This window comes from Anas acuta, chromosome 6 (genome assembly GCF_963932015.1).
Source record: "Anas acuta chromosome 6, bAnaAcu1.1, whole genome shotgun sequence".
Lineage (NCBI taxonomy): Eukaryota > Metazoa > Chordata > Aves > Anseriformes > Anatidae > Anas > Anas acuta.
In genome coordinates this window covers 26708425-26728561 of record NC_088984.1, presented here as the reverse complement: position 1 = coordinate 26728561, position 20137 = coordinate 26708425, and the positions used below count along the sequence as shown (strand labels likewise).

The 20137-nt window shown below is 40.4% G+C and overlaps 1 protein-coding gene across 4 annotated transcripts in view; it reads left to right on the top strand.

The window, feature by feature from the left end:
* INO80D (INO80 complex subunit D) overlaps positions 1-19156 on the top strand; it is a 44979-nt gene extending 25823 nt beyond the window's left edge. For 2 of the 4 annotated variants that reach the window (XM_068685948.1, XM_068685949.1), the window contains exons 8-12: positions 1067-1176; positions 2596-2729; positions 4113-4330; positions 4726-4883; positions 5841-17525. In XM_068685948.1, the coding sequence (XP_068542049.1) occupies positions 1067-1176; positions 2596-2729; positions 4113-4330; positions 4726-4883; positions 5841-7009 (1789 nt within the window). In that variant the 3' untranslated portion in view covers positions 7010-17525. Of the gene's footprint in view, positions 1-1066; positions 1177-2595; positions 2730-4112; positions 4331-4725; positions 4884-5840; positions 17526-17804 lie in introns of those variants that run through there. The other 2 variants (XM_068685947.1, XM_068685946.1) reach the window with 2 other exon arrangements.
* Positions 19157-20137: the final 981 nt, after the last annotated feature.

Below are 20137 nucleotides of genomic sequence, written 5' to 3'. Positions count from 1 at the left end.
CAAACTTAAGCTACAGTAAAAACCTCGCCATAACTGACAACACTTGCTGGGTTTTTCATTATTAAGGCCTTTTATCTCACAAGATTAAATTGTTCTGGGTAGACTAGCAAAGCCAGGTATGTCTGTCATCACTGCTCTGGTTGAATTAAGTAACTGCAGTCTTTTCAGTTATGAAATGTTTCACAGGGGTAATATTGCTAACTAAAACTTTGCTCAGTCAAAGTGCAGTTGATGACAGTAATGGCTGAATGAAAACAGTCAGGCTACAGACAGCTTTTTGTCAACCTAGAAAACAACGTGTACAGAGGGGAAATTCAGCCCTGGAACCGCCAGCTTTATCTACATGAAGGTGACAAATGCCTTGAGAGCAGGCTAACACCAAGCGAGCTGTGTAACGCTTGCAGTACTCATCCACACTGCTGACTGGTCGCCTGCTTGCAGTTCAGGCTCAAAGCACTGAGGCTGTGCTGAACAAACGCTCAGCTCCGGGCACCTGCTGGTGGATTGGGCTGTAGCACATTGATGGAGGAGAGCTTTTACCCATGTTGAGCACGCTCAGGCTCTGCCACTCCAGAGCTCAGTCTAAGTTTGTCTGAGCACATGCTTGCATGTAAGCTCTGGGGATGCTCGGCATGTTTTGATTTATGAACAGGCTTGAAAGTGCACTTGACTGCCTGTGTGGACATACCCAATACATCGTATTCTGAAGGTTGACCTCATTTGAAAGGGTCACCTGTGGTGACACTCACCTACTGCTGTTCTGGGCTCTGTTGCAGGGTGTAGTAGTATTTACATGGTAGCAGCACGTAGCACCTCTCATTACAATTAATGCCCCATGAAATAAACAATAATCCTGTTAACTGCATCATACCTTCACCTGTCATCGACATCTATTCTGTATCCCTGTTCAGAGTGTGGTAGTAGTGTGCACCCATCTGGATCATGACATACACACACGTGTGCTATAAGTTTAGTTCTACTGTGCCACATTCAGTGGAATAGTCATGCTAAATTACCATCTGAGGCTGCGTTTCTGACTTCAAACTCTTTTATGCTTTTGTTTCAGCACAAGCCAAGCGAGGCAGAGAGATGCAGAACCGACAACCTGTAGTGGGACTTCGAAGGGAGAACAGTGCACTAACAAGGCCCTTCCATTCACCAGGCATTGTTTTCAGCGTATCCTCTTAACTAAGTTTGAGAGTTGTATTCAGGAGAGGGATCTGTCCTGTCCTATGCATGAAGTCCACAGAAAGGAGGAGGCACACTAGATATGAGGTTTGAGTCTGAAGGCTATAGATAGGCTTGTCTCTTACCTGGAATACTTAAGAATGCTGCAGGCTTTGTCTTTTTATAGATGAATACCTGTTGGAGGTTTTTGTTGGAGTAATTCCTTTGGTCTTTGGTATTTTAAGTGACTAGTGCTTATCTGTTCCAGTTGCTATCAGACAGCAGCACCTTTTCAGGTTTTTAGGTTTACAAATGCCTTGTTTTTCTTAGGTGATTTTTGCAGGTCTTAAAAAAAAAAAAAAAAAAAAAAAAAAGTTGTCTGCAGAATAGCTCAAAAACCTCTCTGAGAGAGTATCATGGTGTGCAGCTGTGTTGGGGATTTTCCTTGTGATATAGAATTCTATTTTATTTCTAAGGTCAAGAGGTCTTGTTTGTGGGTGTATGTAGTGTAGAGAAGTCAAGAATAGTGATTTTTGCATTCATTCCCATTTTGTTCCCTCTGCATTTTCTTCACTAAGAAGAAATGTCCAATTTCCTCTCCTAAAATTAGGAGGCTTTTGGTTCTGGCCCTTCTGTCAAAGTCTGCAATCCAGACTGCCTTCTGCAGGCATTTTCCATTTTCTTTGTCTTTTCTTTTTTGCATTTTAACATTTTAACATTTTCTGAACATACATAGTGATGTTGAGGTTAGAATCAGTCTGAGAACTGTTCCAAGATGGAAAGAATACTTCTAATGTTTGAAAAAACACAATGAAATATCTGTTTGATTTGCTTTAAGACTAGAAACATTTTTACTCCTGCAGGGGATTTTTCTGAAGAAAGTCTCAGCGAGCTTACGTTTAGATTTACTTGACCTTTCTGTCTGATTGCACATCTTTTTTCAGAGTAGCAGGAAGAATCTTGAAACTTCTTTGTCTGTGCTCTAAAGATAAATGCCAAGAATGTACCTCAAAAGATTGAATTAAGAAATAGTCTTTCTTTAATGTTTCAGTAAGGATTGTCATTAGTCTGTAAGGAAATAGTCCTGTTGACTACACTGCTTCAACTGGTACTATTGATCTATTGATTAAGACTCCAGGAAAAGGCTTCTTTTTGCTAAGAACTCATTAGTGAAATAGCTGCTTCCATAAAACTATCTCAATATATAATAAAATCATTAGACATTCTGCATGAATGCAGTTTTTCACTTTAAAAGTTGGGTTTGAGCCTTACCTAGCTTTGAACTTGAATAACAAAGTTAAGATACTCATTAAAAATAGCATCTATGGACAGATAGAGTTGAAGGCTCTGATCTTTATCAGATTGATAAATCAAAGGGCGTTTCTCCATCGTTGCCTTGTGTGTTATTCCTGATGCAGAAATGCACAGATATCTTATTGAACCGTTCTCAGCAGCTCTTCTCAAGTTGCACAGCCAAGTTTGCAGATGGTCAACAGTGCTCTGTGCCAGTTTTTGACATTACACATCAGACACCTCTGTGTGAAGAACATGCCAAAAAAATGGTAAGAACAAAGCCAAAAATGTAATTATTTCTTTGTATTGGGTGACCTCTTGCCTTACAGACCGCAAGTTTACAAACTTAAGAGTTCATTCCCTTTTATTTTTTTAAGAGGATAAGACATTCCCAATTAGTGTAAAGTATACTGTAAAAATCTTTTATATACTTTTGAGGATATAATAAAGTCCACATGAGAATATCCTTCACTGAAAGATATTTGACTCCTCTCCTGAATCAAGAAATGAGAAATCTTTGTGAGAGATCCTGTGGTCATTTTTTGGGGGGCTAATTCATGACTATTGGATCTGAATGTAGCATGAGTGTGTTATGGTCAGAGCATTTCTTCTCAAGCAACATTACTATACAGGGCCCAAAATATTTTCTAGAGGAAGTGTAGATAACAGTTGCAAGAATAAAGATAATGGTTTTGCTTCTTCGTTTACCATTTGGCAACTAAAAAAGTTGTCTTTGATCCCCTTCAGGGATCTGTGCATCCCAGAGGAAAAGTAGTGGCCTACAACAAATTGAGAGATTACACAAATTAAGATGATGTCCTCTGCTCACCTTTTATGCTCTCAGTCTTCCAGAACAAAGCTTTTCAGATAATTCGCACACACACACTACTGTCTTGCCTTTTCTTCAAGGCAGTAGGCATAAAACTACCCTTTATGTTTGTTCTGTTTTTGGAGTGCATTTTTTTTTTTTGTTGATGATGGTTTTTTGACTGCTAATCTCCAATAATTGTGAATTATTGAGTTTTCTGGGTTAAAACATGAGGGCTTCTGCTGCACAGAAAGGTTTGTGTAGACTGGTTCCCCCTCTCCCAGGCAATCTTTATTGTGTCTCTCAAGGTTTACTTCTGCAGCAGATAAAATCCTCTGCCATTCCCAGTATATTGGCAACTGAAAATTAACGTTGTTTTGTTTCATTTTGTAACTGGCCAGTGGGTTTCTCTTCAGAAGCAATGAGGCTTCAGTTGCTTACCCACACCCTTTACAAGTCCCTAGCCCTAGTGCAGTGTCCCTCTTTTATGGCAGTGGGTGCTTGAGGATGGTAGCTTCAGCTGCTACACACTATCCCCATTATTGCCACCTCAACACAGGAATGCACCCAAAGGTTACAGTTTTTGCACTGATTTTGTTAAGGTTTGCTATGATGATTTTATTAAGTGACTTTACACACTGTTGACCATACCTCATGTTTTGGTCTACGTGATTTTTGCCATTGGGATCAGTGAGAAAGGAAACAGTTTATTTTGTGTATCTTGCCTGGGTTTAACTTAGCAATCTCTCTTGCATTATGTGTAAATATATGTGGAATGACCAGGGGCAAGGAAAGTAATATTTGTTCTTAATTTTCTCCCATTGCTATTGTTTTATTCCCAAAGGACAATTTCTTGAGAGGGGACAGCTCCCGTAAAGTTCAGCACCAGCAGCAGAGGAAACCCAGGAAAAAAACAAAGCCACCTGCACTTACCAAAAAACATAAGAAGAAGAGAAGGCGAGGCCCACGCCGGCCCCAGAAACCTATTCCTCCTGCAGTGCCCCAAGGGAACCTCACCATGCCCGCCAGTGTCTCACTGCCAGTAGAGATGTCCCACATACGGTCAGTGGTTGCCCTGCCCCACTCTGCTCGCTGCTAGCTTGAAAGCTGTAAAGGAGCATAGAAAGGTGTGATGTTGCTGTGCTGATCAGCATCTGAAGCAGTAAGATGCTTCAGGACTAGAAGCTACATCTCCATGTGACTGTTGAAAAAACCTTAGAGTGGATAATTTTAGATCTGAGCAAATGTTAAATTTGATGGATAAAATGCCTTGCTTCTGATGCCACATCTCAGGTATTTAATCTTTAGGCTAACTGTAAACTTTCTAAAAGCATTTTTTTCTAGATATAATTAAAAAAAAAAAGTATGGGGAAACATCTGTTATAGTTGGCTGTGCATTTATAATTTTCATTTGGAGGAATCAAAGTTGAAAAGGACTAATGGTACTTTCTGTACAGGAGCCCCTCCACCCCAGAGCTGAGTGCTGATGAGCTGCCTGATGATATCGCCAATGAAATTACAGACATTCCACATGACTTGGAATTGAATCAGGAGGACTTCTCTGATGTCCTGCCACGGCTGCCTGATGACTTGCAAGATTTTGATTTCTTTGAAGGTACCATTTTATTTTACTTTATTCTACACTAGCATGAACACAGTCTGTGAACTGAAGAAGCAAGTATTTCTGAAACGTACGTTTTGAGGGATTGCTTGCTTTCCCAGAAAGGTAATAACTTCTAGACAAGGGAGAATGCATCTGCCTTATTGTTTGTTTGTGAGCTCTGAAATAAACCAGACTTTAAAAAGGCTGGTGTGTGTAGTTCACGGCTTGCTCTTACAATTACTGCTCTGTAAATCCTAATTGGTTTAGCTTTTTAATAATTCATTTTGCATTTTTATTGCCTGTCAGCCTTGCAGTTTAATCAAGCATATTCACAGTAATGGCATCTTTCTGCCATTGAGTGGGGCTGGAATCACAGTCAATGTTGGCCTTTTATCAAAGGAGAAGAGAGTGAAAATAAAATCTTTAAACACATTTTTGAAACTAGCTTTTGATCAGAACTGTGCATGAATTTCTGGATTCTGAAGTTCAGTACCTATCACAGGTAACAAAGAAATTAGAACAGCCCACACTTGGGGGATGTGATTTCTTTGCTCTTTTTCAGATCTGATATGACATCAGTGTGTGTTTGACTTGAAATTAACCTAATTTGTACTGATTGTGTACATTTGAGGCTGTGTGGTAAACAGAAGGGACTTTGTAGACTGCTTGTGTTATTGCAGCATTGATTTTTTTAATCTAGTGAGTTCAGGGGGTATCTTGCACTGCCGTATGTGGAAGAGGAAGGGGAGAATTCCACAGGAGATGAAGGTGTAATTTCTAGTTTTTCTTACACTGCTTGCCTAGTTAATGCTTGTGAAGGAAACTTTCTCTGTCCTGCAAAGCCATTCTGGAAGCTTATCATACACTGCAGCTCTATACTGAGCTCTCTGTACCTTTGCATCCTTAGAGTACCACTGTAGGGCTTACCTGAGATAAGTGTTCTAATTTCTGGTTGCCCTGTTTCTGCAGGTAAAAATGGAGATCTCCTTCCGACTACAGAAGAGGCTGAAGAACTGGAACGGGCCCTACAGGCTGTAACTTCTCTTGAGTGCCTGAGTACCATTGGAGTACTTACACAGACAGATGGTGTGCCAGTTCAGGAGCTGTCAGATAGAGGGATAGGGGTGTTCTCTACAGGTGCTGGAGCTCCAGGAATGCAGTCCTTGAGTCGAGAGGTTAACACGGATCTGGGGGAGCTGTTGAATGGGCGTATAGTACATGATAATTTCTCCGGTCTGGAGCTGGATGAGAACTTGCTCCGTTCTGCTACCTTGTCCAACCCACCTACGCCCCTGGCAGGGCAGATCCAGGGGCAATTCTCAGCCCCAGCCAACGTCGGCCTTACTTCTGCCACTCTGATAAGCCAGAGTGGCCTTGGGGAGAGAGCCTTCCCAGGACAGTTTCATGGACTTCATGATGGCAGCCATGCCTCCCAGAGGCCCCACCCTGCCCAGCTGCTGAGCAAGGCAGATGACCTGATCACCTCACGACAGCAATACAGCAGTGACCATTCACACTCCTCACCCCATGGAAGCCATTATGATAGTGAGCATGTGCCGTCTCCCTACAGTGACCATATCACATCCCCTCACACCACATCCTTTCCTGGTGATAACCTGGCAGCTACCTTCTCAGCAGAGATGCCCATGATGGCACAGCACTTGCTCCCAACTCAGCTGGATGTGCCACTTAGCGGGGTGGTCAACCCCAGAACTCACTGGGGAAATCTTCCTGTCAATCTTGGGGACCCCTCTCCGTTTAGCAACCTTCTTGGTGCAGATGGACACCTCCTGTCCACCTCCCTGTCCACACCACCTACCACCTCGCACTCAGAGACCACACAGCCTGCCTTCGCCACTGTGACCCCCAACAGCTCCAGTGTGCTCCCGGGGTTACCGCAGACCAGTTTCAGTGGCATGGGTCCTGCCTCCGCTGAACTCATGGCCTCCACCTCCCCCAAGCAACAGCTCCCTCAGTTCAGCGCAGCCTTTGGGCACCAGCTGAGCTCCCACAGTGGCATCCCCAAGGACCTGCAGCCCAGCCACAGCTCCATAGCTCCTCCCACGGGCTTCGCAGTGACCGGTGCCACCGCTACCAGTACCAATAACGCATCCGCGCCCTTCACCACCTCCAACTGAGCTTGTCTGCCTGGCTATGTGCAGGTAGATGGGGGACCTGTGTTTTCTATCTTTCCTTTCTCCTTTCTTCCTTTTCTTTATTTTTTCTGTCCTCTCTTTTTTTTTTTTTTTTTTTTTCTTAAGAGGGGGTTAAGAAGAAAACCCCTGCATCAGTACTGACCAGGGTTAGCCCCCTGTGAACCTTGCTGTAGCGTTCACATGTGCTTGTTATGCACTGGTGCTCATTTATTGCAGGCAGGTTCACCGTTCCCCAATAATTCCTTAAGGATACAGCACAGTTACTGGATGTAATTGATCTTAGCAGTAAGACCTAGAAATGGGAAGATACCTCAGATTACTGATGCATGTTACTGTTTCCTAGGGTTCGGATCAGTGCTTGCCATCCCATTAGCATCTGCTAGAAAGTTTTCCTGTGGGCAGAAGTCTTGATTTTTATTTTGATTTTGATTTTTTTTTATTTTTTTCTCTTTTTTTTTTTTTAAGAAAAAAAAAACACAACTTTTTTTTTCCAAAGGTAGCATCTGGCATTGAAAACTTGGCTGCACACATTGATTTGAGAATGGTGCACTGAAGTCCTAAAACAAGACCATGGTTCCGGGATGAGTTTGGCAGTTTCTTAAAATAGTGTCTTGACCTCCTCCGTGCGTGTGTGTGTGTGTTTGGGGTGCAGGGAGCAGCAGTTCCTTTTCTTTTGGTGAAGAAGTGGGTGTTATTCCCTTCCAGAACTGGTCACTGTTCTTACTGCATGCTGACTTTTGTTTTTTATGATGATGATTTTTAATTCATTGAGCAGCAAGGGGACCAATTGACTGGTTGCCCAGAAATCTGAAGGCTGATGTCAAAGTTAGCCCAGGGAAAAAGAAAAGGAAAAAAAAAAAAAAAAAAGAAAACCTGAAAGATTTAAACAGAATCATGGTACAGTGAGGATTCCTGTGCAGAAATTCCCTCCCTTGCTGAATTACTGTGGCCTTGTAGCATTGATGATTTGCCTTTTCAAGTGTGGCTTTGTCCCAGACTCTTTGTCTGACAGGCTGACAGGTATTTCCCAGCTGAAACTGGAAGAATTCGGTTGGTATTCTGCCCATCCACGCAAGTTTAGTTCAGACCCTTTGGTAAGTTCCAAATGGATGCATTTCTCAAATTATTACTAGCTACTGAAACTTCCTTGGTTAGCTTTTTTTCCCCTGGGAGCCATATAGTTTTTGAGACACTTGTGGGATATGATGCTCTGTATGTGAAGCTGAATGTATGTAAGGAACTAGCAGGTACCTATCAGTAGTCATGGCTAACCAAAAGAGAAATCTCTAAAGCAAAATAGGGAGATAAGAATTCCTCTTGTCTGCAGGACAGCTCTGCTTTTACTGCCTACCTGCTGAAGATAGTATTAAGACTCTTTGGTAGCAATTTCAGTTCTTAAAGAATGGAGTCCACTAGCTTTTAGATTTATTTTATTAATCCGAGGGGTAACAGCAACATAAATCCTGAGGTGTTCGCTTGTATCTCTTTATCAGGAAGTGAGAAAAGGAATTTGCTTGTGACTTTATAGGGCTCAAACTTGCTACTGTACTCTGACTTGGACTGTAAAAGTAACTTGTTTAATTAGTGTAAGTCTCTACTCTTCTTCTTGGTTTGTTTCTGAGATGCAGTTGAGAGAGAATAGAAAAATCCACATTTCAGTCTCTGACTGTAGAAGACATTTCCTTCTACCTTACAATAAAACATCCTACCTGCACGTATCCTAGTCTAATCCAGGAAATGGAGATACCAAGCACATGTTATAGGGAGGCCTAATACATTGTTCGAGCAAGGGATCATTGAACTAAGTTTAATTAGTATAGAAATTCATTTTTAGCAGTCAGACCCATACCAAAATCTCTGACCCAAACCTCTCCTTTTGTCTTGTTAAGGAATGGAGTTTAAATGGGACAGGTCTTGTCTTTTTACTATCATACCAATCATACTATCCCATTTCTTGAAAGATCTGTCCTCCTTAAACATAAAGGAGTATGGATGATGCGTATGTCCTGTCTGAAATTGCAAGTGTATGTGGGTGGAGGAAACAAAAATGATTTTGATGCTTCTGTTGTTATGAAGTCCTTATTTCATACTTGGTAAAATAGATCTTAATAATATAAGCCGAATATTTTTAAGTGGTGATTTAAATATGTTTGTAACATTTAAATGTTTTTAAATCATGTAAAAAGTTGAATTGAAGCCTATGAATTCCTGCTTGTGATTGTCCTGCTGATTGAGGAATGCCCAGTGGTATTGTGAAATGAGGCAAATCTGACAAGGCATTTATTTATTTTTGTATTATGTTCCCCACACTTTGTTGAGGAGACAACTGTTTGATTTGCAAATGATTTTCCTTGTGTCCATATACCTTCTTCAATGTGTTCTGGATGACTGACTGAAAAAGAGTGGAGAACTAGTATACCAAATGGTTAATTCTTTAATCTGCTTGTGTATTCATGTCATTTTAGAGGATGTTAATTTCTTAAATTGGTTTCAGGACTTTGAAATGATTCTTGTGCCCATCAAACTCTCCAATGAAGCTGCAGCTCGTGCAGACTAATTTGCCCCACATTACATTTCTCTTTCTTAGCAGGTGCTGGGTGGGAAGGAAGGAGAGGAACCTAAAGTCAAGTTCTGCTTGCTGACATTGGTATAAATTTCTGAGGAGCTCTTTGGTTTAAGGTCACTGTGTGTTTATACTGTTGTAACTCAGAAAAGAATCCAGCTCCTAACCTAAGCATTGATTTAGTCAGGAATTTAAAAGTTGTCAAAGCTATGTGGGTTCATAATTCCCATTTGAAATCAATGGCCATTATGTACCTGTATTCCTTTAAGGCAGCCTAGGATATCAACTCTCTTCCCCCACTTAGACTTCAGTTTTGTATATCCTTAGATGTCTTTTCCCTGAAAAGTGACTACGTAACATTTTTCAATGAGCAAACTAAGTTTGCAATAAAGCTGCACTATTAAAAATAAATTTCTGTTTGTATACATTTGAAATAGGAATCCCTCTGTCCGGTCTGATACAGAATTCTGAAATGGGCCACCACTCTTGCCTTTTCCTGGTTCACCTCCCATTTTGTCACTGCCACCAGTACAGCCTACCAAGCAATTAGGGGTTTTGATCTTAGGTTTACAGGATGAATCCTGCAGGTGGGCTTCTACACCAACACAACTCATTGAGTTCAGTGAATCAGCATCTTACTGTTGGGTATGAGAGACCCAATTTGAGAGTTTGTGCAGCCAGAGATGTTTCACACCTCTTCCTCTGGGACATACTGCAGGTCTCGTTAAGGTAGTCCTTAAGGCTGCTAGTTAAGTGGTTCCCTAGCAGAGTCCATGCTCTCTTGCAGAGGTTTTTGAATATCATCTCCTCATACAGCAATTAGCACTCTAATCACCCTTTCACCAAAGAGTCAGTGTAGCAATTTCAGTCCATTCATTTGAGATGGTCAATATCTATTTCGTCCTTTACATGTTAACAAATTGAATAAAGCTAGTTTAACTTAAAAGTTAATTTCCTTACATAAGATTTCAGTTTTAAAGACTAGAAGGGGAGGAGCGGGGGGGGGGGGGGAAGAGGCCTAGAAAAAAATACCAGTAAGATTAGTTTTGGTTAACAGCAGCACCTCAATTAGTCTCTGTACAAAAGTGTAAGTACTGACAGAATGACATGTAATGGTGTATGGAGGCTGGTCAGAAGCAGCCTCGTGCTTACCTGGTGTCTAAGACATTGTTAGACATGCTTTGATGCTTCCTTTCACTTAGGAAGATTTCATGCCAACTTTGAGGGGAGCTGTATGTACTTTGATACCTCAAGGTTGATTTGTTCTTGGGCCTTGTAATTGCTGTGATGCAAGAAGATGGAAAAGATGTGTTGTGTTGTCCTCTCCTGCCTTCCAGTCCCCCTCAGGTTCTTGCTTAGTTCTCTTCTTGGTAGCAAGCTTCTCTGTATCTTTGGGCAGAGAAGTCAGTGAAACATTTATGCTGATAATGCTGAGGGGTAGTACAGGTGTAGGGCTGCCTCTTGTCCTGTGGAGAAGGCTGTGACAGCTAGATGTCCCACTTCACCCAGCAGGCTAGCGAATCAGCAATCATACCTCTCAGTTGCAGACATTGAAAAATGCCTTGAAGGTTACAGCCTGTTAGGTAAAAATCAGAGATGGTGTCACAAATACAAATGCAAGGAAAAAGATATTAACAGCCATCCATAACCGGAAAGGGAAGCCAAGGGAAGTTGCTGCTTTTTTTTTTTTGAAGAGGGAGGAGCTGTTAGTTCAGAAATTTGGAAGCCCTGATGTGAGCTGTTATGTACAGACTGATGCAGCTGGCTCCAGGACATGGCCCAGGCAAAGGGCCTGCAGCTGAACATGCAGACTGGTAGCCAAATTCCCTTTGGAGCTTGAGTTTGCTGTAACCACATCTAAATGCAGTCTAGAATTGAATTGGCTTGCCAGGGTCTCAAGAAGAAGTAAAATAAACCCTCTGAAAATGTCTTCACTGAGAAGTTGGCCCTAATGGTTAAAAGGATGTGCTGTTGGTCCACATCCAAAGCTCCAGCTACTCCCCCCGCTGCAGCATGGGTGTTGCATTTCCCGTAGGCCTCAGCAGTGCTGATGAGCACCAGCTCAGCAGCAGCAGAGCCAGGTCCTGGTGTCGACTTTTTGCAGACTCTGGAGGGCAGGGACCATGACAGAAGGAGTTTTCGGACCACTTAACCTGCAGTGAGGCGTTTTTGTGGGTGCCTGGGCAGCTTTCCTGCTGGGATCTCTCTCTTTGCTTTTGTATTTTTGCCATTACATGTGAAGGGGAGTCTCCTCCTAGTATAGGTCTTTTGCAAGGCCCTATGGTGATGGAAGTACTAAATGAAGGAATAAGTTCGGGCTAATGCACCAGCCATATATTTAGGTCTTTCTGGTCTTACATACAGTTGTTCTGATCTTTTGGGTGACATTTAGTACTGGGGTGTTGTGGGCTGCTCGTCTTAGGTCCCATCTCCCCTCTCCCCAGTCCTTTGTTTCCTTCCCCTCTGCATTCTTCACCATTCTTTTTTTTTTATTCTCCCATTCTCAGATACTTCTCCAATATAAGTAATGCCAACTGGTTAAGTCTTCTGTGGCTTGGTCTTGAGAGAATATGACTGTAAAACGAAAAGGAGGAGAGATTCCAGCAATTCATAGCACGCATTTTGGGTGCTAGAACGACCTGAAATATTTCTCAGAGCAGTGAGTAAGATCTTTTTTCATAACGCAGTGAGTGATATGTAATGAATTAGATGCTGAGGTGCCACCTTGATCCCAGGAGTGAACACGTTAGCTATGAACATGTAGGCATTTTTAGTGAGCATCTATCTACCTTTTCACAGATTCCTCTTGTTTTGTGAAGTGCATCAGCAGAAAATAATGAAGAAAAAATTTAAGTTATTCTTTTTAACAACCTGCATGAAGAAGTCCAACTAAAAGTAAGGACAGTTGGTGGCGAAAAAAATCTACATTTATGTTTACTATGCTTAAACCTGGACTTTAGGTGAGGTCATGGTCACGAGAGACCTTAGTTCCATCAGCTATATTTTGTTTTTGTCTTTACAACTAGACAATAATGTTGTTGGAAAAGAAAAGTTTGGGGAAGAAAGAGGAATTGCAGAAGAAGTGTCTTGGAACAATTTTCTCATTCATGTCTTTAGCCACTTCTAAAAAAAAAAAAAAAAAAAAGAAAAAAAGAAAAAAACAAAACACAAAAACAGTGACTTGGTCTTGGGAGCTTTTTGCTTTTCTGTTCTGCTACTTGTCTCATGCTTGTTGAGTTCTTTGCTTTTCCTTGTTTTATTCTGCTTCCACATACTTGTTCTCTGGCTACTTTGGAATAAGGTGACATAGTGGAAGCATGAGAGAAGACATTGGGTTTGGCTGTAGATGGACATCAGTAGTTGGAGGCGTCTTTCTTTTTCCGTCTCCTTAAAGTAAGTGTTGGCACCTTTTCAGTCTTCCCTGGCTCACAGAATTCAGTTTGGAAGTGAACAGGATGAAATTCAGGCTTTTGACCTTAAAACTGTACATAGTTGATGTAGAAAAATGCATTCTTCATACTCCTTTCCCTTGCTAGGCCCCCAAACACACAGTGAGGTATACAGAGTACATGCGTATGAACTTTGTGCGCATGCTGAACTTGGTCCAGCAACGCTATTGTTTTACCCAATTTCTGTCTTTGTCAGCCGGTGCCCACTGAAGTGAACTCTGGGTAGGTGATGTCCCCAGATATCCTCTGGAAAACTTTAACTTTGGTGCAGATTGCTCTAATGTAGCTGACTGCTATGTCATTTGCTTCTACTTTGGAGTGGACTGATTTACCCTGAAATGACTCTAACCTGCGTCTCGAAGCGCGTAGTTGGTTCCAGTGAAAACAGATTCATTCTGAAGTGACAGACAGTTCGGTTCTCATGCAAAATACCTACATCCTACCAGAAGGGGTTGAACCAGTTTCTCTGACAGTGATTACCTTCACTGTACAGTTTTGGGTATGTCTCAGGGATTCCTTGTGGAAATAAGGGCAGTTAACAAAAAAAAAAAAAAAAAGTAAATAGTTTTAAAAGTAAATAATAATTTAAGGTAGAGCGTCATCTAAGTGAGAGCGCAAGAAAGAGAAATCCTTGTTCAGTTTTCTAGTCCAGTGTCTGGCTTAGGGACTCTTTCTCTTCTCGGGGCTCTCATCTCAAGTTCAACATACAGAATCTTTTTCATCACGCTCAGCTTTAAACTTTTTATTTAAAGATACCCTTCCCCAATGAGCTTTCAGAATACTTATTGTAGATTTTAAGAGAAATGGTATATTAATTTATGCTATTAACATCACCTCATAAATTATAAGTTTTATACTAAAGCTGTATTGAGTGTAATGAATTATGTTGCATATGTGTTTTTAATAGCTATAAAATTATATACAAGCTTTTTTGGAAAAACAAACTAGTGAAGCACCTTTTTACACTGGATCTTTGCCGTGTCAAGGTGTACAGCTATTCTTTGCTACCTTGCAGATATCTATATCTATATCTATATATAGATATATATATATAAATAAAATAAAATGGTATCCTGTATCAACAAAGCATAGAACTCTTTTTAACCCTTATATTACTGTTCCTATAACTCTTTTTAAATTTTATTTTGAGTGTTACATTCTGCAATAATTTATCTGTGGTTTGTACCTATGATTAGAAATTTAGTTACAGGGTAAATAGATCAAATTAAAAAAATCCAACTACTGTAGCTGGAAGTTGTGAACCAAGTTTGTAAGACCTTTTTTTTTTTTTTTTTTTTAATGTATTTATTTCCAGTTAGCTCTGTGAGTTGGAATTTGAAAAGTCAGAACATTAGGAATCTACAGTGTCTTATTCAGGAATTTTCCCCCTCCTTTCCTCACAAAAGGAATTCCCACTGTGACTTATAAATAGAATTAGACTGCTTGTGTGCATGTATGTATTATATATACACACAAAAAATATGCATTGGGGGGGATGTATGTGCGATACGAATGTGTATATTGTATGTAGGTCCTAGTTTTGTATAGAGAGAAGTAGTTGAGAGGTGATGGAATGTATTGTAGAAATGTGATTATTTAGTAGGGGGTTATTATGTCCTCACTGTTGTATAAATAACTCAAACTCTCTACTACATAATCTTCTGTTATAAGGCTAACTCTGATATCATGTCAATTTTACTGTTTTTTAAATGAGTTGCATTGAGCCCTGTTTAAAATGCCATGAAAATACCAAGTTCCCAAAGACAGCCTTTAAATAAAATAAATGGGGGAGGAAAAGGGATGGGGGAATTCAGTGTTATTTTTCAGAAGAAATTCAAATGGGAAGGTCTGTATTTGATGGGATGGTGTGACAGAGGAATTACTGTATTTTTGCAAATTAATACCAAAATCTCCCACGGTCTGACTTAGAAAATGTGGTCAATCAGTTGTACTTGTGTTTTCAAATTAGGTTGTAAGGGGTACTGTTTATGGACTGATCTCCATTCTGTAAAAGCATCTTGTCTTCAAAGTAGATTCTTTTCTCTCCTGAAGGTCTTTGTGTGTATTGATTTTTGCAAAAAAAAACAAAAACAAAAACTGCTGTTGTGGATTGCAGAGCAATATATACTTACAATCCAGGGAGTTTCACTTGTGCTGTGAAATTCTGAATTTAATTTTGGCCACTTAGCTTTTCTCATAATTGGAGAAGCAAAATTTCTTTATGGGAGTTCTCACTCAAAAACTTATGCTTCTGCTTACTCTTCATACTGTTCATCAGTTACAATATTTAGGCTGGAGAAAATGAAAACCTAATTGTTATTCATTCATACAGTATCACTTCTAGTGATGGTGATCCTGGTGACTTTAAAATCTGTTTAGAAAAACAGAGCTTCCAATATGGCACAGACTTTTTAAATTTTTTTTTTTTTTGAAGTGCAGTTGCAAATTGAACATCAATATGTTTGTACATCCCCCTCCCTCCCAGTATGTCGGTGCCCCCAGACACAGCTCTCCCCCCTGCAATTCCTTTCTTGCGCATGTGCATGTACGAATGAACGGGCAGGGAGGTGGAAGTTGTCAGAGGCCTTCTCGTTGTTTGGTGGTAATATGGGAGTTAGCAGCATAAATCTTTATGCCTTTATGGGGAAAAATAGGCCCATTTTTGTGTATACCTGTACAGAGAGATATCTGTATATGAGATATTGGTAGCACTTTGCTGAATGTGGACTTGCCCTCTTGATGTACAATAAATACATATGAATGCAATCGATCTAAGTCTATATATACAAGCATACAGATATGTAGATGGAATATACATAGTATCACACACATTAGTTGTAACATGAATAAGTGTGTGAGCTAAAGAGAGAGACTATCTGTGTAGCCTATGCGTAAGAGGTAAGCACTTGTGCCAAACAAGGTGGTCTTAATTCTTCTGAAGGGTTTGGATGACATCAGTGATGGATCTGATCTTGGTCACTATTGGTTTTTTGTTACCTCAGCCCTCAAAGTGGAATTTCCTTGGTACGTTTTTGCTTCTGTTTATATTAATGCGTGTTGAGGCCTCTTGCAATGCCGACCTCTTCTGCTTCGCTGCTTCATTGCCTCCATTCCAGCTCCTCTTTACCCCAGTATCCCTAAAGCTTATCTTGCTGGCAGTAATTGGCTTTAATGGCCCAATCCAGCTCTTCTTATGCATTAGGGAAATTCTCTTGGTGACTGTAGTGGCAGCTGAATTGGGCCCTGAGCACTTGCTTGATCTTAGGCAGATTTTTCCAGATACTCAATAGTGCTTGACCATGACTGTGATTGATTTGCAGATGAACACGAGCTTTTCTTAGAAAACTGATGCAAAGCTACCTAGCATATTAAAAGGTTAACCCAGCACCATAATTTAGAGGTGAATACTCAAAACTAGAAAAACAAACCTTCTGAAAAAGATCTTAAATTTTCAGCCCCAGGGAGAAAAGGGAGCTCAGTATGTGTTTCCCGTAAGGAAAGCAGCAGTCAGAAGGCTGCCTTGTGCTGTGTTCCAAGCAGTGGTGGTGTGTCAAACATATCAAGAGAAACACAGCTCGTTACATTTTATCATTAAACATTCTAAAATGAGCTGCGGAGTTGACCATTAGCATGCTAGTACTTTGCATCTCATTGTGTATTGAATGATTTTGCTTATGCAAGAAAATTGTGTTAAGTATTTTATTTTCTGTTTTCTGGCTAAATTGGGTTCCCAGATCCTTTGAGCAGAAAGCAGCTGTCAGAAACCTGCTCAGTCACATGTAAGCACTGTTGAAACTCATAGCTAGCTTACGTTTCGGTTTCAATGGAGAGCGCTGTTCCAGTTCTGTCATCGAGCCCTTCCTGCATTCCACGTTTTCAGTCTGGGTATGGCACTATTTTTCTTGGCCACGATTCAGCCATGGAATTTTTGTCTTCCTTGCATTTCTATTAGAAAAAGGTAACTGATGTACTGTTCCATCTGAGCTTTCATGCAATCATACATGACAATTTCTATGATACATATGTCTGGGCGTGTGTATGGGTATGTCTGTGTACTGTGTGTGTATAATACATATTTATATGCACACATATATTACGCTATTTCAGTTTATGTATGTGGAGAACATACTCGTTGGTTCTCTCCTGATATATACTCATGCATACGTATATTAAATATGTATATAGAGTGTAGATGTCCTGCATATACATGTGTATATGTTATGAACCTTGGTTGGCAATTTATTTTTATTTTTTATTTTTTTTTTACTTTTTGCAAGTTGCTGGCCCTTATGAAATATTTTCACTGAGGCTAGATTATATAGAAGAAATGGAGAAATGTGTTATCAAAGTTTTATTTTAAAAAGGAGACTTAATTATCTAAAGCCATTTGTAATTGTCTTTTGAATTTTTACTAGAAGGGTTGTTATTAAAAAAGAAGAAGAAAAAAAAAGAAAAAAAAAAAGAAAAAGGAAAAGAACAAAAACAAGCAGACAAGCCCTTACTCCCACCATCACTTAGATGGATGTAAGAAAGAAATGGAAAAAACAAATTCCCAAGTATTTATTTCCTTCAGGGTTTTCTGAGGCATACTGTAATCACATTCTGCCCCATCTCCCTTTTGTCCAAATAGAATTAATGATTCATGGTTTCTTTTACACAGCTTTCCCCATTACTTTTCCCCATTACTTCTTTAATCATTGTTCACCTACTAAATTTAGTAGTACTGATAGCACTAAGGAGATCTTATTTCTTCTGTCCTTTCCAGGAAAAATACCAGTGCATCACTATTGTGTTACATTTTAACATACTTTGTGGAGGATGGATGTTTTTATGAAGATGTCTGTAACAAGTCTTTAACTTATTTAATGTGAGAAGCCTTCATTGGAATCTGTTGTTTGTTTCCAAAGAGTTTCTGCAACTGTTTTTTCACCATCGTACTAAATAGTTGTTCCCTTCTTATTTGATGCCTGAGGTTTTAGGGTTTGGGTTTTATTGTTGTGTATGTTTTCCTTAATTTGCTTTGTTTTGTTTTTAAATTCCCCAAAATATTTATCTGCAAGTGGAGAAAAACAGATGTCAGAGTCCCAACCAATATCCTTTTTGCAATTAACAGTAAATATCTTTGTCCTAGGTTTAATGAAAGAGAAGGTGGCAAATGGACAATCTGAAGTGCTTTAGAGGGAATGGAATGGTCACTCTTTTTAAGGCTGTCTCAGAGAAGTTTGTGTTTGGTGTCATTTTAAAGGTAGCTTGATCACACTTTGATATCAGAAACAGCCTTGTAACAAAGAGCCTCGTACAGTTGCTTGGCCACTAGAGTTAAAAGCATAAAGTTGCAGTGGGAAAGAAAAGGTGAGGCAGTGTAATTGAACCAGTGAATTGTAGCTTGCAAACGTAACTGATTTTGAAGTAACTGCATGGTAGCAAGGATTAGCAGTCTCTTACACCCCTTCCTTGTTCCCTTTCATCCCCGACATGTGTTCAGCATACCGTACATTGGGAAAAATAAACAACTTGCTACAGCAAAGCTAAATCCACCTAGTGACTGCTTAAAGGGAACATACAAACTTGCACGGCCGCATCCCATACTGCGGCATTAGCTGGAAGACCAGCTAGTGGGCACAGAAAGCCCAGTTGTGTTTGCTTCTGCGGACGTGTGCCGCTTTTGGAGAGAGCAGAGCTTGGGGGTGTCCGAGGAGAGCGGTTGCTCGGTGCAGTCCCAGCAGCGACAGCAGCTCCTGGCACTGCTCCTCGTGCCAGAGCGCTCGCCAACAGCACTCCAGGGGCGGGCAGGAGAGCTCCTGTTTGTACCTTCCCTTTAAATAGGAAAAGTTGGCTCATGTGTTCCTCATACTTCTCAATGAATGTACTGTATTACCATTTAAAAAAAAAAAAAAAAAGAAATGATAATAGATTGGTCTCCTTTTGTTATCTGGTCCTTGTTTAATTTGTTTAAGGGTTTTTGTATACAAAAGTTTACATTTTTATGTATATTTTTCTTGTGTAAAAACTGATGTAATATGTGTATAAAACACTGTATGTATTATCTGTATATAGTGTGACAAAATGATTTTCTTTCTTTCTTTTGGATGTATTAATAAATCTTGCTGTGAAGTAGCTGTGTTTTCTATGATGAAACTCTCTTCTCCAAGCCATTTTGCTAACTCCCAAGTTGTATGAATATTGCCCAGGCTGAAATCTAATCCATAAACGGTTGTGGGTTTTTTGTTGCTGTTGTTGTATTTTTATTTTTTTTTTTATTTTTTGTAAAATTTCTTAAGTACAACTGTCCTTTGTTTGGTAGCAGTAGAGTCTGATTGTGCTCTGGTTTATTCTATGTTGCTTTTTAATAACATTAGCTAATTAGTTTTGCAAACAAACTGGGGTCTTCAGTCTCACTCCTGATTCTAATTATAGTGCTTTCTAGCTCTGAATTACTGACCCAGGGAGCAGATCCTCTTTTTCTGTTGTCAGATGCAGAGCTGTACTTGAAATATTATTTAAGGGGTATATAAGACAAAATTCTATCACATAATGTTATGTTTCTTGAGGACTTTAAAAATATATATACACCTGCTTCATCACTGGAACTGGGCAGTTTGGTGCTGAAGATGCCACTGGAGATGGCTCAGTGCCAGACAGGATGGCTGGGCAGGGGTGCACGTGGAGGCTGCCTGGATGCATAGCACGGAGAACCCTTGCTGCCACGTTTCTGACAGGGCTCTGCATGAGGAAGAAGCTGCAGCTCCTGGCATGAGCTTGGCCACCTTGGCTGTACCAACCTTCCCGTGCAGTGTCTGCCCTCCAAGAATGGTTTTTCCACGGGAGCACAAAGGATGTGCTGTTTTAACCAGAACTGTGCCCTGGACGCTTTGCAGTAAGTAGATGGTTGCTGCATCTTCGTTACAGCATTTCTTTTGTGAGGTCTTACCCTCATGGCAGAAGGAAAAGGGGATGTGCTGCCACTGATGTTTGCTTTGCTAGTCTCCTTCCCCAGCGCATATGGACTTGTCTTGCAAGGGAGAAGCAGTCATGTCCTCAGTGAGACCATGCTCCAGGTTCTGGTTTTCATAGGCAGTCTCCTTTAACGCTGCTCTG